A 22,209-nucleotide genomic window follows, 5' to 3' on the forward strand; every position below is an offset into this window, starting at 1 on the left:
AAGAAATTCACGTATGCTCAATTAGAGATGAACATGTTCGCGCATAATTAAGAGTTCTATTTACATATACATGTTTTATATTTGTAATTAAAAAAAAAAACAAATCATCTATACTTAATATTACCTGAAGATTATTATTAGATTTATGTAATCTCCAAAGTATTTGCTCATCAAAGTGCTAGGCATGTTAGACGGACCGCTATTCGTCCAAAATGGTACCTTGGAGATGGACATACCATCTAACACGTACGACATTTGATATTTTACATATAAATAATAACGACAGCTCGTAATTCCGTTGATTACTCTAAGACATAGTCAATCCTAATTATACAATCATTAAGGATATGGAAAAAAAAAAGAATCAATTAATCGTTTTACATGTATATAAACATATAATGTACATAGCACTTAGATAGACACAAAAAGGGAGAAAGGAAATAATGAGAAATATACTTAAATACGAATTATATCAAACTTACGAAAAAGAGGGAAAAAAATGAGGAAAAACGAAAATCGAGAGCTTTTGTATACTAGGTGTATATTGGGTAATATATTCACTTTGTATTGTTCTTTTTACCGCGAGAAAGAATTATCGATAAATAGGGATTAGCGGCAGCGTCATTGTTTCTAAAAAAAAAGTGCGACGAAAAAAATGTTCAACGACGCGCGAGCGTCGTCGGATCGGGAATCGACGACGGGATTAAAAAATTGTGAAGAACAAGCATCGAGGATGAACAAAAGTCGCAAGCGACGCCGCGACATTATATCCGTTCCAAAATTGATATCGCCAGTGTTCCATCGCCTTCGTGTCACCGCCACGTTTTTTCGTATATAACGCGGAATACTTTTACAAGGATCTTTCTTATTGCTCGGGCTACTTCTATACTTTTTCACTAGGGAGATAATTTTTACCCCCCCTTTTGCGCCGGAGCGTCACCGCCAATGATACACGAAAGTACGTCGTACTCCTCCCCGCGTCGTTTTCAAGTTTGTACATAAACTATTATATCGCGCCGCGACTGGTCTAAATGTTGCTTCCGTTTTATGTGCCAACCGATCGACGTTGTTCTTCGACGCGTGTAACATATGTCACGGAATATTAATGCGAGACGAAGGGGGGAAAAAGAAAAAAACCCAGACAGCGTAATGTCCAAAATCGAGACATAAAACATCTTAATGACATCTTTAAGACGTCTTACGTCCCCGCTTTTGGACACTGCACTGTCCGGGAAGGGTCAAGGAATCAGCACCGGTCGACGGCCGTTTAAACGGAGATTTTTCAGCTCGTGGCCGGCGCTGTTTTCTCCGAGTACAACAAAAGAGACATACGTCGGGAAAGAAAATCGAAGAATCAATGGGGGATAAACAAAAAGAGGGGAGAGAAAAAAATTACAAAATAGAAAAGAAGCGAGAAAAAAAAGCTCTCTGATCGACGTAACGGTGTAACATAATTGAATACCCATCGATTAACTGATTAATGTACATATACATAGTATTTTTACATTCTAATTCTAAATTACATTTCCAATTCTAAATGGTATACACAACACTACACTCACTGTGAGCTTCGCTCCGTCATCTGCGTATCGTGATCTGCGACGACGACGGCTGTCCGTTCCCAGAAGACGACGCGCGTGTCCCAAATCGGGACCCATGACGTCTTGAAAACGTCGTACGTCCCAATTTAGGACATTGCGTTCCCTGGGTTCTGTCGTCGTCCACCATCCCCCGCGCGTCGGGGGGTGAGATTGTGTCCCGTACAAAAGTGCATTTACAGTGATTATTGCTCAGCAGCATCCTCTTCTCCGTTGACTCTCCTCCACGTGCATTACATTCTCGCGCTGTTCACACATTCAATAAACGCATGCCTTGTGCCTTTTCGCCGCGCATCACGTTGCTTAAACCGTATAAATACGTAGGGCAGAATGAAGGGATAGGAAAGATACCTTGCGCGCGATGCATTTTACTATTGTTTTGCGAGACATTCGCGCGGTTTGTCCATGCAGGAGCTATATATGCTCATTGCCGAAGATCGTGAAGAGACGTCGGTCTTTCGAGACGCGAAATAATTAAAAAGCAACATACATATTCATTTATCTCTTTTAATACTCCACGCGATCACACTGTAGCATAATTTGCTAATTGCAAGATTTTGCGTTTGAACGACTGCCAATATTTTAATATTCGATATTAGAGAAGGAGGTATAAATGCTGATTTTATATAAAAATGTATACGCAGAGGCAGAGCGGAGCTCAACACGCTAGTCCTTAATTTAAAACCAAAGTAAAAGCAACATTGTGTAGCGTTTAAGAATCTCTATTACGTATACACACCTGTGTGTCTATACAGACATAATTATAATTAACGATTCCAATCATTGTAATTAGGTAAATGAAACTAACCGATAAGCAGATAGGTAAAAAATAAGCCACTCATTATGTGTATATCATCTTGTTTTTCCATTCATAATTTTTCACTACACAATTAACAACATTTTACCTAGGAGAGCCTTTCGTCAGCTAGGATTATTCTGTATCTGTATTCTGTATATTGTTTTCTATTGCAACTATTAAAACTGATTGTCAACTTATAAATCCGTCTGTTATTTTCTTCGTCGACAGTTTCCTTTCCCCTTTTATTCTAACGCAGAGAGAATTTTGCCTAATAAAATAAATTGCGTAAATTCACAGATTGAATTTTTTCTCCTTTTATAATTGAAGTTTGGAGCACTTTTGGAGCAAAAATTAAAAACTGGCGTTATAAAAAGGATTATAAAAAAAAATACATTTAAATATAAAAAATAAAATTTTAACAAACAGTTTAAAATTAATAAACAAATAACAAAAAATGAAAGAGGTAAATTTTTTACGTAAGCACATTATTGAAAATTTATACTTTGTTATCGAAACAATTTGTGAAAAATCACAATTATAAATATTTATTGCGATAATTCTTTGTTAAAAAAAATTAAATATCTATTATATTTACGTACTAAATACACTTTTAACGTATACAACATTTTTGCGAGTCATGTGTTATTGTGCAATAAACGAATTGCAAAGCGGAGCAACTATGTGAGTAATTTATTATTTTTTATTTTAAAGCCATAAAAAATCCAATCAGTTTCTAAAAGTCTAATTTTTATCTACAAGATTGTTACATAAAGATATAATTAATAATATAATAATTATAATCCAAATAATTAGAAAAAAATGACTTGATAAAAATTACGGAACGGCGAGACATTCTTTGATATAATTTTCAATATAGGTATTTTTATAGAATTTTATAAATTTTTTCTGACAAAAACTCCTTTTTATCTTTACACGAACATAAATATTTAGCAATAAAGTAATAATAATAAATAAACTATTACGAGTTTCCAAGTTGGTCATCTTAAATCATCTAGTCCTAGGTGTCTAAAGAAGTGTTACTGGGAGAAAGAAGAGCCTTGTGATCATATGTCAATGTATATTTTTCCTTTTGTATAGCACAGAAGATAACAATTACTATTATATTACATTACATTTGTTGTCATTCTGGACATAGAGGATGATAATGACGATGATCATGACAGTCTATAAAAGACAGATAATAATGATGATGATAATGTGGAACAATTATGATAGAAACGAAGTACTGCTTAGATAGATTTTAATAGAAGTATGTCTCTTAAACATTTAATTGCGCTGTTCGAATCCAGCCTTCCTTTTTCGTAATTTGACGAACGAGACTGTCGAAATTTATTGAAAGTTTATTATTATTAACTGCTCAGTCTTCATGCATTTTAATTACTTGATTTACGTGTGTAATTGCCCACGAGTGATCTTAATTCTTCGTAAAAAAAATCTCATCGTAATCGATATCATTTAATAGCGGCACTAAAAATTTAAACTTATTGAATAAAAAGATCAAATACATTCACCGTCTAAAGCATTCGTAGAGATAAATTTAAATTACATTGAAAAAATTCTATTCAATTTTCATAAATTCAATTTTATTATTAAATCGTTCAAGTCGTAAAGTAAACATTATAAAGAAAAACATCTCGTTGTACCAGAATTTTGGTCGATTGTGAATTTTGAATGGATTCGAACAAATTCGCACTTCGCAACGAGATTACATACGTAATTCGCGTTATCCACAAAGGAAACAGATCGGTGATTATGACATAATTTCTTAACTGCGCTTTCGAAAAAAAAAAAACGCTAGCGCATTTCATTCCTATTCTTTTATATATATCTATATCTCTTAAACTATTAAAACGCTAGTTTTACAGCCCGAAACGCTCTTTCGTCCGCGACAAATGCGTTTGCAAAACTCACTAGAATTCTGTACATTATAATAAAACCGCCCGCTACTCATGATCATCAATGTAAACTCAATCAATATTGACAGGTACCATGCTGATATATCTCAGTATACACGAAATAGCTTAAAATAAATATACGGTTCGTCTATGTTCTAACGCTCAGTGATCGCGGCAGAGTATATCAATTAAGAATACGATAAATTTTTTTTGCAAACTATTTGCAAATCTGTCCAAATATCCCTCTCGCGCGTGATATCTCGCGACGAATACGCAATTTACAAATTGTACACGAATTGCATATTAAGTACAATCGTCGAAGAAAGTCCGATTTATTGAATTTTTCATCTTTGTCATCATTTAACGCAATCCCATGCGAGATTTGCGAATGCTATTGGAAGATCTCGAACAGAACTTCGATACCATTACAGTATTCTTTAGAAAAGCACAGAAGAGAGAGTTATCCAATATATATTTACATTGTGATGAGATTTAAAGTTAACGCCAAGAACCGTACAATAAAAATAAGTACATAAGAATATTAAAAATATACACTATCAGTCAATAATTTGAACAATCTTTCTCCTATCAATCTCTCATATGTTAAAATTTCATTACAAATTCTAACAGCGTTACTACACAGCAGTAATTATTACATTAAGAAATATCAAGTTTCGTATCAAGAATTTTATAAATTTTTGATAATATTACCTATCGGTTGTTCCTTGTTTTATCTTTTTTTTGCCTTCTTTTTGAGAAAAACCGCGCTCATAAAATAAATTGAGCATTCAATTTTTAAAAAATAGTTTTTAAGCTATTGACTAACAGCGTATATACAACACAGATAAACATTTAATAAGCCTGTAAAAGCCTTGAATTACATCGGCGATAGGCTGTTCGGTAAACTCAGAGCAGACGGTAAATAAATCGGCAACCGAATATATATAATGCCTAATAACGTAAAAAAATCACAGTTTTTTATTTAAGTCTAGAGATTCGTATGTATATATATATATAAGCGGTATTAAATAATTATAGTATTTACAATCTCGAGGAAGGCCTCGGCGCGGCCTATCCAGCCACACGAGACACACGTTCTAATAATTAGTCAATTAATAATATAATGTATTCTCTCGGACAGCCCCGCTCGAGAACAACGGTCTATCTACTACGAGAGAGTTCTGAAGAAAGAGAAAGAGAGAGAGAGAGAGAATATAGTTAATAATATAACATTTATAAAACGTTCGTCTCGTGTTCGCACTCGTGAGTACAATTATTTTGATCCGGTACTTTGACATGGGTGAGGTTTCTCGCGCTTTGTCGTACTAAGGTAAAAGACAAGCAACGATAAGGCGTATTGAAGAACATATTTGAAATATGTGATTTCAATAGCAATTGCACGCTAACAACAATAGTAAATTTCAATACGAGCCAGTTATTACTTTTCTTATCTCGCTTAACATGGTTCCAACTTAAAAGTAGCTAAGCTACTTTATTATCATAGATATCTAATCAAATCTTTTATTAAATTTATCAAATCTTCTAATTATTAAAAAATGAGGAAATGTAAAAAAAAAAATTTAACAGAATCCAGATATTTTAATAGAGAAAAAAAAATTATCACTACATTTATTATCTGCGAGAATTAAAACAAATAATTTATTTTACTCGCACCCTCTGTACATTTGCCGAACTAATTACTGGCTTATAATTACAGTTAATCACGATTCGATTTTACTCCGATTTTCGGTTCTATTCCGCTCGTAGCCGCTGATCGCGGTTAATGTCTTTTACTTTATTACTCTATTTAGCACAATTGCCGCTAACAAACACACGCAATCCCGTGTGGGATTGCGGAGAGAAAAGGGTCGCTTTGATTGAGTTACGTAATATGCATATAATGGCGTTCGCGAGAACATCTCGCATGTATAAAAGTTTATCTCTCTCTTTTAATATCTCGCTATCACTTAAACGGTAAAGTCTTTTCTACGTACGAGGACAGTCACCCGATGATGATACTCCTACTCAGACAACAACACCACGAGATCTACAGTATCATGAGAAACTCAAATTTCAGATTTCAATTCGACATTTACAATGTATACCTTTTTTTATATGTAAAACGCGTTTGCATAGCTTTTGTTGGGGTATTTAGAAATTAATATCCGGTTTTAGCAAACCCGGACAAACGGAGAAAAGTTTGTAACATATGTGAAATAAATTGCATTGTCAGGAGGGTTCATCATTAAAGTCTGCGGTTATTAAATACCACCATTAACGTATGCAGTTGGAAATGAGTACAATTAATGCCAACAAAAATCGTGGAGTGATGGCTCGCTAGCATTAGATATGAGTCAATTTTACAGAATAGTCTCCCGACAGTCTCAAAATGCGAGGCTGTCAGGCCTCAAAATTGTCCGACGTTCGTCTAAATACTCAGTAGATACATATCCGCATTTCACATTTTTTTCAGTGTCAACAAAATGACTGTCTCCCTTAAAACTTTAACCCGCCCACCTCTAACACGCGACTGGTATACTATGCCTTATACACGTATATATACATCCATGTGTTCGATAAAATTAACAAGACATGAATACGATTTTGTATGACTCATTGAATTCCATCAACGTCTCTATTTTTTTTTTATGACTAACTTACGCTTTTACGTACATATCTATGTACACTGATTACCTATCAAGTATACAAAGTATTATTCGTCTTTTTTGGATCTACGTTTGTGTATTTATACGAGTGTATATATATATATATATATATATGCGCGTTGGTGTAAAATTAACACCAAAAGGATCCGTTTCTTGTTTAATACGATATTTTACGCAGCAGTTCCTTCAAAATCATAAAATAGTCAGAGGGATGTAAAACACTGCCAAGTAACACGCGAGATAATTTTCGATAGTTCGCTCGAGAGTATTGATCGGACCCTTCTCGTGTCAATTGCTAATTAAGCTATCCATTAGTCACATGGACACGAAAAACGAAAACTTTGTGCGGTGAATGATACGTAAGAACACAGCGGCCTTCGAAAGCAGATGTTCATTAAGAGTTTTACTGAACATTTCTTTGCCATTTTCTATATATACGTATAAATTTTTATATCTATAGCGTACAAATACATATCAAGAATTGCCCTCTTGGAGGATAATAGTTTCGAGTAGACTCTAGCCATTAAAAGCCATTCCTCGTTTCTAACTTTAAACAGTGTTTGCTATCGAGAGAGCCACTACTCGGAGAGTAAAACTCTTAAATGTACACCCAATCTAACTCGGACGAATCTCTTTGTTGAATTATTTTGACTTAGAGATAGTGAGTATGCACAACGCGCGATGAGATCTCCGTCTTTTTATCGATAACTTTTTTTTGCTGATGATTTCTCTCCCTTATTTCGAGAAGCACATCTATTATATTATTATTATTTATAGTCATTAGCGCTACTCTCTACTATTAATTGATACACTACTATTGTTACTGTCGCTGCTGCTGCTGCTGCTAAATGCTACTAAAATTACACATTTGTTAGCGTCCTGTTACTCTTTCTCCCTCTATTAATGTCATATTATCAGTTATTACCACTATTATCGTCAATAATCAACGTAATCATTAGCGATATATTTGTTAATCTTATTATTGTTATCGTTATTTAAAGTTCACTATTTATTGTTGCGGTTACTTTTGTTCTCTTGCTGTTGCTATTATTGCGAGCATGGTCTTCTCGGTGTGTTGCAAGCTGCATGTTAATCCCCTTGGCCCTGGTCCCAGTTCCTACTACTTGTCCGCTTGTGTTTCGCAATGACGATCGAAAGGATGACTCAGTCCTTACATATAGCGAGGGTACATTCAATCAATTAACGTATATTATTATCGGACTGTCGTGACTAAACCCTGAACTTAAATTCTACAAACGTACGTATAACGTAAAACACTGGAAGACTTTACAATGCCTGGAGTATTATTCGTAATTTCATAGAGATCATACCCCGTATCTCGTAATTAGGGATACGCCACCTAAGAATCCTAAAATCATAGGGCTATATATACATTTTTCTACGCATGATGGACATTGATTTTACATTAATAACGATTAATAACACAATCTGAAAGACGAAAGCTATTTAAGGCGTTGCAAGGATTAACGTGTCGTCAACGATACACGGTAAATTGCGTGAGATTTATCAAATCGTAATCAATAAATGCAAATTTCTAGCGTTCGTGATTTAAATAATAGGTTTCAATTATCGTGCTAAATTAATGACAGTAAAAAAAACCTACGAGGAGGAAATTAATATCTCTACGATCCACCTATTCATCGTACACTTTAGCGTAACACAGCGTTTTTACCTGAGATACGAATGAATCGTTACATGAAAAAAGAAGACGTTAGAATGTACAAATGTATAACCATCTTTTTCTATTTCTTTTTGTATCAAGGGTTTTAAAGGATTGAGTAGAAAACACTGGATCTTCTTCATCTATTTCCATTTTCTCAGACATTTTCTTAAAGTTCCAATGACAAAATTAATTGTGTCTTGAAAAAACAGTGACGCCTATTCTTTGGCAATGTGTACAATAGTTTCTTCCAGATAGCTCTAAAGCTTGTAGCTTGTATACGCAATTATGTGAGACAAGGCAGTGATTATAGCACGTGATAGAGTTTCTAGTTTCCCATTCTAAGTTGCGCACCCGACAATCTGGTTTAGTTAACTGAATTTATTTAATGCTTTAGCACTATCCTCTTGTAAAGATTATAGTTCTACCCGTGATATATATATGTGTAAATGCAGAACGATCATGCGAAACAGATTGAATCCGGTCAGATAAACTCGTGGTAAACTTGCAAAACGCCATACATCGAAGTCTGCCTTAAAGAGATATTTTCTTGAGATTCTTGATGTTACTTTGTGTACTATCTAGTACATATAATGGCGAGAAAGGTAGAGGAAAAAATATCTAGAGATTGCAGAATATATATATATATATATATATATATGTATATATATAAATTTATAAATATATAAAAATATGTGTACCAAAAAAATTTTTTTACAAAGCCAATAAGATTTGCGAGAGGTGGATTCAACTCGTTTTGCGTTATCGTTCCTCAAGTAGGAAACGAAAATCTAATTAAGAGTTGACATTACACGAGCCCTTAAATTTTTGCAGACGTTAATAAAATCTACGCGTCGTAATCAACACTCCATATTTGGCCTAAAACGACTCGTGCTCGTCAATGATAATAATCAATGTCCGTACAGAATGAGCTAGGAACCTACACAGCGACTATCTTACATATCTGAGAAATATTTCTAAGTTTTCGCGGTTGCTCCGGTCACAACCCGGAATGCCATTCCGTTGCAAATAGGATCCTGAAATCCATTCATCGGACGCCGCCGATCCATGATGAGATCTAGTCGTAATGTACAACACGCACCGCTCGCCGTCCTCAAAGGACAGGTCTATCGAAAGTCTATCGAATGTACAAAGCGCCTCGCCTTTTCGTTTCTCTCCCCCTTGGCAATCTCAGAAATGGTCTCCCGCGCGGAATCTCTTGCACCGTGCAGATCCAGCATAGATTCCCAAGCTTTTGCGACGTAGCGTCTCGGTTTTTTTTTTTTTTTTTCTATTACGTATCGCAGTGTATGTACGCTTTTAGTCTCTCTATTTCGGCGCTAAATCAACGCGGCTTTGTCTGAAATCAACATTCACACGATGCTCTGTATATTGAACACATATTGCGTATTGCGTGCGTGAGTATGTAAGTGTGTATGTACGTATTTACATTTATGTATTATGCGTTTGGTGGAGGGTGCATCTTTTTTTTACCCTATTTACGCGAATATATGACGATTATTCCGCTAAATCTACCTCGACTCCGCCGTCTTGTTACTGACCTCTTCGTCGGCGGCGGCTTGGGTGGTGCTCGCCGGAAGCGGTTGCTGCTGATGCGTTTGCATGGGAGGAGCGGTTCCGCTCGTCGCACCGTGCGACGGGACCGCCTGTTTACCGTACTTAACGGTATCCTGCGGCGGCGCGTTCTGCGATTGCAGTTCCGGTCTTCGGAGGTAAGCGGCCGCCTCTTTTTTCGGCGGTACCACTGGCTTATTCGGTGGTACCGGGGGCGGCACGCCGCGCGAGATCGGCGGCTTTTTCGCGGGCAGGACACCACCACCACCACCACCACTACCAGTAGTAGCGGCGGCGGCAGCGGGTGCTTGAACAGTGGGGCTGGCGGCAGGACTTGAAGACTGGCCAACGTGAAAACCGAGCTTCCCCGCAGCGGCGACGGCGGCTTGCGACGACGTGATAAGCTTAGCCGCGGCAGCGGCCGCGGTACTAACGGGCGCAGGTACAATCGGCTGTCGCTTGTCTACGGCCTGAGGAATGAACACAGAACGATGACCGATTTCAGAGAGCCGAGCCGCGGAGACGGTCGCTTTCGTACACGCTCCGCCGCCAGACAAGAACGAGCACATCGTTAAAAAACCGTTATTCTCTGCAAAGGGTGGTGGTGGAGAAAAAAGAACCATACCAAAGAACTAATCCAAAGCAGAGAGAGAGACAGAGAGAGAAACAGAGACAGACTTGGTGGAAGGTAGGTACGATAGCTAAAAAAAATTGTCAAAACCCGAAGAGGAGGAGAGAGAAACACCGTTATTTAAGCAGCAAACGATCACAACTCAGGCCGAGGCTCTCGAGATGCTGAAATTAAATTCTGCGTATATCATCAAACTGTTAATAGATAATTCCGAAGATATAGGAACACTTTTTTTCTGGCATACTCGCAAATCATCAGAGAATAAGACTTTTGAGACGTGGTGTTGGAGTTACACAATCAAAGAATATATTAGTAGAACTTAATATGCGTAACAGATCTTCAGAGAAAATATACGAGCTACAGACTATGTTTTTGAGAAATAAATATTTCAATCTGCAGATTGTGTCGGAATGTAAGAAATTCGATTTGGCCAAGTATTCATCTACTTGTTAAGATATGGTGCAAACCAAGTAGTAGTAATACGTCAAAGTTCGTAAGACCGTAAGACCGTATAATTTAGTAGTAGCGATTACGCTATTGCGATTAGGAAGTCAAGCTGGGGCAGTTTGTAAATAAAGCTCAGAAATGAGTTGCATACAATCTTTTTTTTTTTAATTGTAGGAATCGGTCGATGTACACATGTGAAATAATAATAATCTTATGTACACAAAATAAAAGTATCGTAATAAAATATAACTCTAGGTATCGATGATGTGCTAACTTATAAGATCGGTATACGGTGGAAGTGTGTATAATATTGCGAGTGTACAACAACTGTTAACTTTTTAAATAAATCGTGAACGTGTATATAAAGGTATATACATGTATAATGTAAAACAAAACTGGCTCAAAATAATCTTGCGGACATTTATAGCGATCTTATTTGTAGAAATTTGTGAGGCAACGGTTCTTAAACTTTAGTGCACCATCTGATAGAAGTAGCGAGAATATATTCCGATCAATACAGAAGTTTTGTGCATCAAACATAAAATTATGTAGAAGCCAAGAACGGTGTTGTTTTTGGAACAAGCGAAATTCACTTTTTTAATTTAGTTTTTTAAATTTATTTCTTTTAATATGTAATATCTAATATTATTCTACATAAACATTTCTGCATTGTTATATAATTTAACAGTGCAGATATATTTCGTGTCTTTATTTTGTAACCAAATGTTATTTGCAAAGGAACGTAACAAATTGGTTATCAAAATGTATACATCTTTCATTAAAAAAAAAATTAATAAATAGGTACATATAACATCTGTTTTTAAATAAAAAAAGATGAATACATATTAATTGTAATAATAATAATAATAATTATATAATTGCAATAAATATATGACTAAAGTGCGATATATTTATGATCTATAAAAATATAGAAATAAGATACATAAGACTAGAGGAAAGCTTATAAAATGCTTGTGTAAAATCAGTGATAACAAATACGTTATTCCTACTAAACAAAGCTATAGGAAGTGATGTAATAAATATATATATATATATATATATATATAGATATATATATATATATATATTATTCGCTAAATAACTCTTTTATACAAAATTCTTCCACATATTTTAATTGCATAAGATGGATCTTGAGTTGGAAAAAAAAAACGATTGGAAATGCAACATAAATACACAACTATTTACACTTCAAAAATATAAAATGTTTCAAAATTTCTTCAATTATTAATCAAGATTTAACATCTATATTGATGGTACACTGTGCACGGAAAATTATTTTCCTAAAATTTCAATTTTATGTATCTCTTAAATTATAAAGAGCCTACTTACATTATTAATTACAGTCTTTGTAATAAAATTCTATATTATTTTAAAAGACAGAATATTTTATCTGTCTTTATAATTTACAATATGTAAACTTAATTTTTTTTTTTTCAGGATCTACTTTTAAATAATATCTGTATGACACACAAAATATATCGAATTAAAGCTAATCCTTATTATTCGCACAAAACACAATACTGACTTGATTTAGCTGATTTCTACTTCCAACTAAATTTTCCTATCGTTACAATGATGAATTGTTTATAAATTAGCATCTTTTGTTTTCTCTCTTTCAAGAAAATACTAGCGAAGTACGAGTACTTCTCAACGTCAAATATAAAAATATCTATCGTGTATAAATAGGCTCTATATAATCTTTAGATTAACGTCGAGTGTGTAGGGAAATGTGGATAGGTTACCTGCGTATCTGAAGGAGCTGTAGATTCTCCACCCACAGATGTTAAATTAGGCGTATATGCGACTCCGCGAAGTGCCTGTCCAGGTGTTACAGACCTAGCAATCCCAGTCGCTAAAGAAAAAAAAATTATGTTTATTATTTAACATTTTATCATTTAAAACTGACTAAATAATATTTTCATATATATGTATATATAATTTATATTCTATCAAAGATTTCATTTAAACTAAGGACAATACATATTTTTATATATTTATACTACTATTTAAAATGTATTTTGTTAAATTTTATATGTACATATTGTTTATGTTATATATTGAGATATCTAAAAAAGGTCTTACTTGGTCCACTGACAGGAACACTGGATACTGTCGCAGTAGGCTGAACAACTTTACTGCTAACCATAGGTGTCCCTGTACCCAAGACTGCCCCTTTCACTGTAAAAAATGTAAAAAAATTACAAGAGATTCTTTTGTAATATCAAACGTATATCAAGGGTGAGCTTGTCTTATAAAATTCCCTTCATTATTCATACCAATCAACAACATCTTCTTTGATATGCGTAATTTCTATTTTTATAACTTTGCAATAACATACTTGGTTGTGGAGCACTAGCCGGCCTGAGTGTCGGCATGGCGACCAAGTTGGCTGGTTTTGCGGGTGGCGGTGGTGGAGTTACCCCAACTCCCCTGGCAGGACCGCGAGCCTGCGACTCCTTCCACGTGTCCATTTCGACTCGTAACTTTTCCAATTCCGTCTCAAAATCCTTCGCTCTCTTTTCCTCTTTCACGAGGGCCTGCCGATATTGCTGCCTCTCGATATCGAATTGCGCTAATTGCTTCTCTAATTCAGCTTCCATCTGCAGTGACTTTTTACTCTCTTCCTCGAGGCCCTCGGCCATCGAGTCTATCCTCACCTTCTCTTCGCTGAGTATTTGTGCCAAATCCTCAGATCGTTTCCTCTCCTCAATGTACTTCATAATAATCTTCTTACGTTCCGCTAAGAGGAGCAGTACTATCTGCTTCTGTCGATTTTTTTCTTCCTCGAGATGATCGTTGGCCTTCTTTAATTCCATCTCTAGTTTTTTCTTTTCTTGTTTCTCTAATTCTAATTCCTTCTTTAATCTTGTCCGCTCTTTCTCAAGACCATAGGTGATATCGTCACCTTGAGCGGTATCATGTTCGTGTTTCCGCTTCTCTTCCTCCAATTCTTTAATTACCTAAAGATATTTATTCATAATGAGGCAAAAATAATTATAAAATAAAATAATACATTGCAATACTTATGCTATACATATATCGCATTGCTGCTACAATATGTAACAACAAACACGATAAAAATAAGATACATACCGATCTGTGCCTAATTTCAGCATCTCTAAGGACTTTAGTCATCCTACATTGCGCCTTTCTTTGCTGTGTCACTAGTGCTTCTAGACTAGCGACTTGTTGATCAATTTGATTTCCCTCAACACCAATAACACCACCTACTATCGCAATGTCGCGAGCTAATGCCGCATGTGGATCTGCAGTACTACTAAGATACCGGGAACTTAGAAGGTGTTTCATTTTTTCTGACTGAAAGGAAAAACGATGATTGTTATGCAACAAGCCAAACGACCATTACGCGACATAGTCTGGAAGTTAAAAGATGATTAAAGAGCTTGGAGGATTAACACGTCATGCGAGAAATACTCTTAAAATTTAACTCAATATTTTATAATTCCTTTATCTTTTGTATCATTTTAAAAAATAATACAGTGAGATGGTTTTAAAATAAAAGAACATCAAATCGCATTATGTATGCTTTACAGTTATTATCCAACAACTTTATGCATGTTACTGTCCAAGCTGAAAAAACTTGCTACAGTTATGCAAGAGGACAACTATAAGACGCTTCTAAAAACTATCCTTTAGTAACAGTTATATTATTCTGATTACTTTTAATGCTGCTATCACTATGTCTCTCGCTTGGAGCTCGCCTTCCAGGTATCCCAGTAACTTCAGCAAATCAGTTTTGCTCAGCTCCATCTTTGGATTACGCTACAAATATGCACAAAGCACGTGTTAAACATTCCCAAAATTCATCAGCAGTTCATCAGATACCGCAAGGCCTCATCAGGCTCGCAGCTCATCTGACTCTAAAGCCAAGAAGAAGACGCAATGCCAGGAAACGTACCTTTAGAGTATTGGAGGAGCTCTTGTCCAGTGGTTCGATGTTGTTGGCCTGCTGTTGCTGCTGCGATTGCTGCTGGGATTGCGACTGCGACGACTGAGCACCAGAGGCGAGGGTCTGCGTCTTCGCGGCCGAGATGGTGGCCGCGCTGGTCGGGACGGTGGTGCCCGGTAACGGCGCCGACGTCGACGGCGGCCCGTTAGCCGTGGTCGTTGTCATCGTCGTCGTTGCCGACGTGATACCGGGCGAGGTAACGTTGACGGCGCCCTGATTCTGCGATGCCATTGTCGCGCGCGCTCTCTTTCTCTCTTTCTCCCTCACTCTTTTTCTCTCTCGTAGAGGGTGAGCTATCTACCTACCGTCGACGACGACGAGCGGGGGTGTTGTCGTCGTCGTCGTTGCCTCCCGGCTCTGACGCGCGGCTCGGAAAGGACGATCTCGTGAAACTCGCTCACTCGTACGTTCGCACTTCGCTCGGACGCACGAGCTGTCGCTTGAGCGCGCTCCCCAAGCTGCTCCCTACGTCGACTCCCTCACCCCTCGATCCGGAGATTCGCCACGGCCGTCACGGGACGCGCGAGCACCCCCGCCGGACATCCAGCGGCCCAGGACGCTCGCCACATCGCCGACACGGGACCGACGGCCGCGCGTTGTTCTTCTTCCCGTCGTCGTCGTCGTTGTCGTCGTTCTCCTCCTCGTCTTCCTCGTCCTTTCTCCTCTCGTCGTCGTCGTCGACGTCGTCGTCGTTCTCTCGTCGCCGGTCACCTGGGTCCGTTACTCGTCGGATCGGCGCCTCGACGCCGACGGGAACGTATATTAACGTGGCGGCATCCGGCACGGCGGGCCGCTGTCTCTCGCTAGTCTCGCTACACTACGCTCGTCCCCTTGACAAATCAAGCGCACAAAGCGCAGCCAGCTCTACACGGTACCATGGTAGAAATACAAGGGTATGCTCTTGCGCATATTTCCGAACCCAGCCAATCAGCGACTTTTCCAACCTTACGTCACACTGAGCGGCACATTTAAGCAGCGAATCTATAATAGTCATTTATAAAAGCATTTTGAGCGGACAATATGTGAATACAAAATAATGTTGATCATTTATGTGAGAGAAAATTCTGTTTTATAAATAAATAAATATATATGAACAAAAATATATAAATATAAAAAAACGCACGTGACATACGGATAAACGCTCATCGTTTCCCGAATTTGTCTCTCGTTGTAGATGTTAGAAACGTTATTGTTATTTGACGAATTTTATAATTATTTTATGTGGATTTGTCTAAATATATGATATTACAGAAAATATTATTATTATTAAGAAAAAAAGAATTGTGTGCATTGAATAAAAATCATTGCGACGTACGGAAAAATTTCACATAAAACGAGATTTTAATTTCCAGTCATTTATTATTAAAATAATTCTGCGAATTATTAGTTTTAATCAAAACTGGTCGGAAAACGATTGGAAAAGAATTGTCAGCTGAGACGCAAAACAAAAATATATTGTGGCGTACGACATAAAGAACTATATATGCAGAGGAAAGATGCAGATAAAAGATCAAATAACAATAAATGCAAATATTTAATATACAGGTTTTTTATTAGTAAATTTTGACATCTTTCTTCTTTTTTGCCTGTGATTTGCGATTGCAATCGCTCGGTTCATTTCGCGCAGCCTAATATATGTCCTAGTCCTAATGAGGCATAGTAATGCCTCTCTCGGTATTTTAATTTTCAATTGTGGTTCTATTATTTTTGCTAAGTTTTGAAATATAAGATTTTCTTTATTCAAACTGGATCCGTGATATTTAGCAAACTCAATATTCATTATACGAGCACATTGTAATAATTTGTCACTCGGATACATACATTTTCCTCGCGAAATAACTTGCAGCCAATCTTGGTCACCCGTTGTTTTCAATTGACGCGTTTCAATACCTAATGTTTTATCTGTGCTTTTAAATCTAAATGCTACGTATCCGGCTATATATTTTGCTTTATATTTTGCTGGTGTCTGTTCTTCTGTACTGGACGATGCTGCTGTCTGTTCTTCTGTACTGGACGATGCTGGTGTCTGTTCTTCTATACTGGACGATGCTGGTGTCTGTTCAACATCCATCGAAACTTCATTTGATACAGGCAAAGGCATTGTTTCAGCTAACACATTTTCGTTTGATGTTAGTGGAGGTACTGCATGGAGATGCAACGTCGGGATAGCATCAGGATGTATCTTCCTAGTTCGTGTAGGTGAATAACCTAGTAGATGTTGTTGTAAGGGCTTCGTAAAAGCTTCATCAGCAAAATGCTTCGAACATATCCTAGCTGAAGCAAACAAGGTTTAAGATTCTTAAATATATGCTTATAATAATAAACAAGAGAAATCTATACAAAAGTACAAACCAGCTCTATGTACAGGCAATTATTTGCCTCTTTAGGTGTTATTAAATAATACTTGCTGGTCTAAATAAATAAATAAATAAATAAATAAATATTTTGGTGAAATATTTTCTTTTCCGCATGCTTGACGCCAGAGAGAAGAATGAGAGACGACACGGCCTGGTTTTAGGTGATCCGCGAACGCGATACGCCCTCTGGGATCAACGTAAAACGTGCACATGAACTACGTAGCCACCGTCCACGTTTGGGCCACGGGGTAACACATACGTGCACGATTTAGGTTGCGTTCCGTGCTAATGTCGGTAACGCAAAGTTATTGATTTTTCGTTATGTGAGCGAGCGAGAAGGTATAAGAGTGAGCGAGATGACAATAAGAGCGAGCGAGACAGTAATTGGAGTGAGCGAGATGAGAATAACACATGCAGAAGGCTCGGGGGTGGGGATCTGATCGAGGATCGAGCATCGAGTCTTTTCCTTGCGCGCCGTTGTTCTTATCTGGCTCACTCCTGTTACTGTCCTACTCGCTCTTATTAACGACTCGCTTGCTCTTATACCTTCTCGCTCGCTCACGTAACAACTGTGTTTTAAGACCGACACGCTTTAGAAATTATCACATAAAACATTTTTTATATACACCGGGATACACATGTATAAATAAACGATTTACGACAACGAATCGAGAATAATTTTATTCAATGCAACTCGCTATAACTGTTACTCATTATTACTTCTTATAGTACTACTGTGACACTTATATATTATACTGTTTATATGTTGCATCCAGTCGTCCACCGGTCATACTTTTTTCTAACGCGACGATGTATGTACACGCATTTTTTTTTTTTTTTTTTTTTTTTAGCAGGGAGGGGAAAATGCCTGACGCACACCCGCGTCGGCCGTCCGGCGGGGTAGTGTGGGGCTTGCACCCACTAAAAACCCCTCCCCTTTATTCTACAATATTAAGATTTCTAACAATATAGTTTTTTTTTTTTTTTTTTGTTTCCCGTAGGAAGAGGGGAAATGCCTCGCGCATTCTACCGGGGGCCGGCCCCCGGGATATGTGGGGCTTGCACCCACTAAAACCCCTCTCCCTGAAACACAGCACGCTGGACTACAGTTGCCACACGCGGAACTACTCGAGGCATGACATCACGTGAATATAAATAATTAATACATTAATATCTTTGCAAAAAAAAATATATATATGTATATTATTTGGAAATAACTAATTTTTTAAGGCTATGCTATATAAACTATTTATATTTAGCTGATGCGCAATTTAAACATAGAACGCATTTTTAAAAAAAATTTATCAAAAAACGCAGAAAAAAGATTTGAACTTAGAAGTTTTATTTCAATACTTTGTGTTGCTGTTAATGAGCATGACGTAAAGACCACAATCACAGTTGAAATAATTGCATAAATCGTCGACTAGCAGGTCTTGTCACGGAATAAATAAAAAGTTGTAATATGTGATCATGCTACGAAATTGTAAAATCATGCATTTTCTTGTTATCAATGATGCGTAATAAGATGCAAATTATAATAAAGATTTAATTTTTGATAAATTTTTTTTTAAAAATGCGTTCTATGTTTAAATTGCGCATCAGCTAAATATAAATAGTTTATATAGCATAGCCTTAAAAAATTAGTTATTTCCAAATAATATACATATATATATTTTTTTTTGCAAAGATATTAATGTATTAATTATTTATATTCACGTGATGTCATGCCTCGAGTAGTTCCGCGTGTGGCAACTGTAGTCCAGCGTGCTGTGTTTCAGGGAGAGGGGTTTTAGTGGGTGCAAGCCCCACATATCCCGGGGGCCGGCCCCCGGTAGAATGCGCGAGGCATTTCCCCTCTTCCTACGGGAAACAAAAAAAAAAAAAAAAAACTATATTGTTAGAAATCTTAATATTGTAGAATAAAGGGGAGGGGTTTTTAGTGGGTGCAAGCCCCACACTACCCCGCCGGACGGCCGACGCGGGTGTGCGTCAGGCATTTTCCCCTCCCTGCTAAGAAAAAAAAAAAAAAAAAAAAAAAAAAATGCGTGTACATACATCGTCGCGTTAGAAAAAAGTATGACCGGTGGACGACTGGATGCAACATATAAACAGTATAATATATAAGTGTCACAGTAGTACTATAAGAAGTAATAATGAGTAACAGTTATAGCGAGTTGCATTGAATAAAATTATTCTCGATTCGTTGTCGTAAATCGTTTATTTATACATGTGTATCCCGGTGTATATAAAAAATGTTTTATGTGATAATTTCTAAAGCGTGTCGGTCTTAAAACACAGTTGTTACGTGAGCGAGCGAGAAGGTATAAGAGCAAGCGAGTCGTTAATAAGAGCGAGTAGGACAGTAACAGGAGTGAGCCAGATAAGAACAACGGCGCGCAAGGAAAAGACTCGATGCTCGATCCTCGATCAGATCCCCACCCCCGAGCCTTCTGCATGTGTTATTCTCATCTCGCTCACTCCAATTACTGTCTCGCTCGCTCTTATTGTCATCTCGCTCACTCTTATACCTTCTCGCTCGCTCACATAACGAAAAATCAATAACTTTGCGTTACCGACATTAGCACGGAACGCAACCTAAATCGTGCACGTATGTGTTACCCCGTGGCCCAAACGTGGACGGTGGCTACGTAGTTCATGTGCACGTTTTACGTCGATCCCAGAGGGCGTATCGCGTTCGCGGATCACCTAAAACCAGGCCGTGTCGTCTCTCATTCTTCTCTCTGTTGACGCCACTTATTAAACAGTGCTGGATCCTTTGGGAAGGAAAAATATTTTATTTTTTTTCCTTCGATCTTTCTGGTCTTTGCCGGATAGTTCCCACACCCTTTCACATTACACGTCATTGCGTACACTGTAATAATCACAAACGAATTACTCGACATAAACAGCGAACCGAGCGAACGCAGCCATTGCGAATCACCGAGTACATCCGATTCATTCCGATGCTACACGAATATGACGTAAGTTTGTATAAAAGTGGTGGGAATGCGCAGTGGTCTGACACGGTATGAGCATACCCTTGTATTTCTACCATGCACGGTACGGCACGGCCAAGCGAAACTCGATGATCGTCCCCTCGTGAAAGGCGCCCCCCCTTCGATATCTACCATCGATATCGATTCCGCGCCGGGTCGGATATCGATACGGCCGCGGTATCGATAGCGATCGACCAAGTTGCCGCGGCGAAATACGAAACGCCGAAGACGCGCGTCGACGCTCGAGCTCACGGTCTTATGGAGGATTCACACTGCGTCCGATGTTCGACGTACGACGATCCGACATCCAATAGGAAATTTTTGTCTCTAATAATAAATTCTGTTATTGGATGTCGGATCGTCGTACGTCGAACATCGGACGTGATCGGACGCAATGTGAATCCTCCATTACATACAGGTCTGGAAACTCCTGTGTTTTTAAGTGGTGGGGGGTGTCAACGTTAGTGAGGCACGTAGACCCCAGGACCCCTATTCTGTAACTCGTAACGACAGTGTCGGTATCGTTACGTTGTCGTTGCGCAGGTATACTATATGGAAAAAAAGCTGCGCAATGACGACATAACGATACCGACACTGTCGTTAGAGTTACAGAATAGGGGTCCAGTATTGGAGCAAACCTATCGGACGGACGGGAAACTGAGCCGACCGTGACCATGTTCAAATGGTGGTGATCGTGTGTCAAAATTCGAAATCAGTGAAAATCTTTGAAACTTGTATGAGTGAAAGTTAACATAAATTGTAAATACAATGCCAAAAGCGTGCATTGTGCCGAATTGCTGGAAGAAATTTAAGGACAATACAGAAAAATGTTCCGTTTTTAAAGTGCCTCAGGACGAAGAATTGCGTAAAAAATGGGAATCTGCAATTCCCGGCATTGCAGTATTGAAATCGTCGCAATGTGTGTGAGCGTCATTTTGAGCCAACGTGCATCGTGCGAAAATTAGAGAAGCGTGGTCCAGATGGAAAAATTGTCATTGATGTAAGTGTGAATTATTTAAACAGTTTTGTCGATTGCATTTTCGCATTTGCATAAGGTTATGTATTAATTATATAGAATTATATACAATTATATAAAATTATATATCAAAGGTATTATATATATCAATGTACAAAGGTATATAATATATATATATACAGTTATACATACATACATATATACATATATACATACATACATATTATATATGTATATACATATAATATGTATGTATGTATGTATGTATGTATATATGTATATATATGTATATATGTATATATGTATATGTATATATGTATGTATATACATATATCTATATGCACACGCGCGCGCACGCACGCACGCACGCACGCACGCACACACACACACACACATACAACGAGACAATCTTTTTGACAGATTCCTTACAAGCGCTTAATAGCGCTTTGAACATGCATCGGAACGCGGCCTAATTTGATTGGCTCACCCCTAGGTTCGCCATTTTGCCTCACTATCTGAGTCACTCCCCACCCTACAAGTTTCCAGACCTGTATGTAAGACGTGGACACACCTGAC

At 37.5% G+C, this 22,209-nt stretch overlaps 1 protein-coding gene across 2 annotated transcripts; it reads right to left on the reverse strand.

Moving 5' to 3' along the window:
• Window positions 1-5,907: 5,907 nt before the first annotated feature.
• Window positions 5,908-16,173, reverse strand: LOC112454204 (uncharacterized protein CG10915). Of its 2 annotated transcripts, XM_025015464.1 has the most exons (8): window positions 15,254-16,173; window positions 15,016-15,117; window positions 14,428-14,652; window positions 13,673-14,294; window positions 13,417-13,512; window positions 13,077-13,186; window positions 10,223-10,705; window positions 5,908-10,020 (listed from the first exon to the last, which is right to left on the reverse strand). In XM_025015464.1, the coding sequence occupies exons 1-8, from the start codon at window positions 15,533-15,535 to the stop codon at window positions 10,006-10,008; spliced, it is 1,935 nt and encodes a 644-aa protein (XP_024871232.1). In that variant the 5' UTR covers window positions 15,536-16,173; the 3' UTR covers window positions 5,908-10,005. The 2 variants fall into 2 exon arrangements, with proteins under 2 accessions (XP_024871232.1, XP_024871227.1); XM_025015459.1 differs by having other exon boundaries at window positions 5,908-10,705.
• Between the last annotated feature and the right edge of the window lie 6,036 nt (window positions 16,174-22,209).

Source organism: Temnothorax curvispinosus, unplaced genomic scaffold, assembly GCF_003070985.1.
Source record: "Temnothorax curvispinosus isolate PA1 unplaced genomic scaffold, ASM307098v1 QBEX01000426.1, whole genome shotgun sequence".
NCBI classification, from domain to species: Eukaryota; Metazoa; Arthropoda; class Insecta; order Hymenoptera; family Formicidae; genus Temnothorax; species Temnothorax curvispinosus.

Bases quoted from the DNA above. Each gene is read 5' to 3' on its own strand.
- LOC112454204 (XM_025015459.1), bottom strand. From the start codon at position 15,535: ATGGCATCGCAGAATCAGGGCGCCGTCAACGTTACCTCGCCCGGTATC. The intron at 14,295-14,427 runs GTATGTATCTTA...AAATATCTTTAG, and splicing joins CTGAAATTAGGCACAGATCG to GTAATTAAAGAATTGGAGGA. The intron at 10,706-13,076 runs GTAACCTATCCA...TTCATTCCTCAG, and splicing joins CAGCTCCTTCAGATACGCAG to GCCGTAGACAAGCGACAGCC.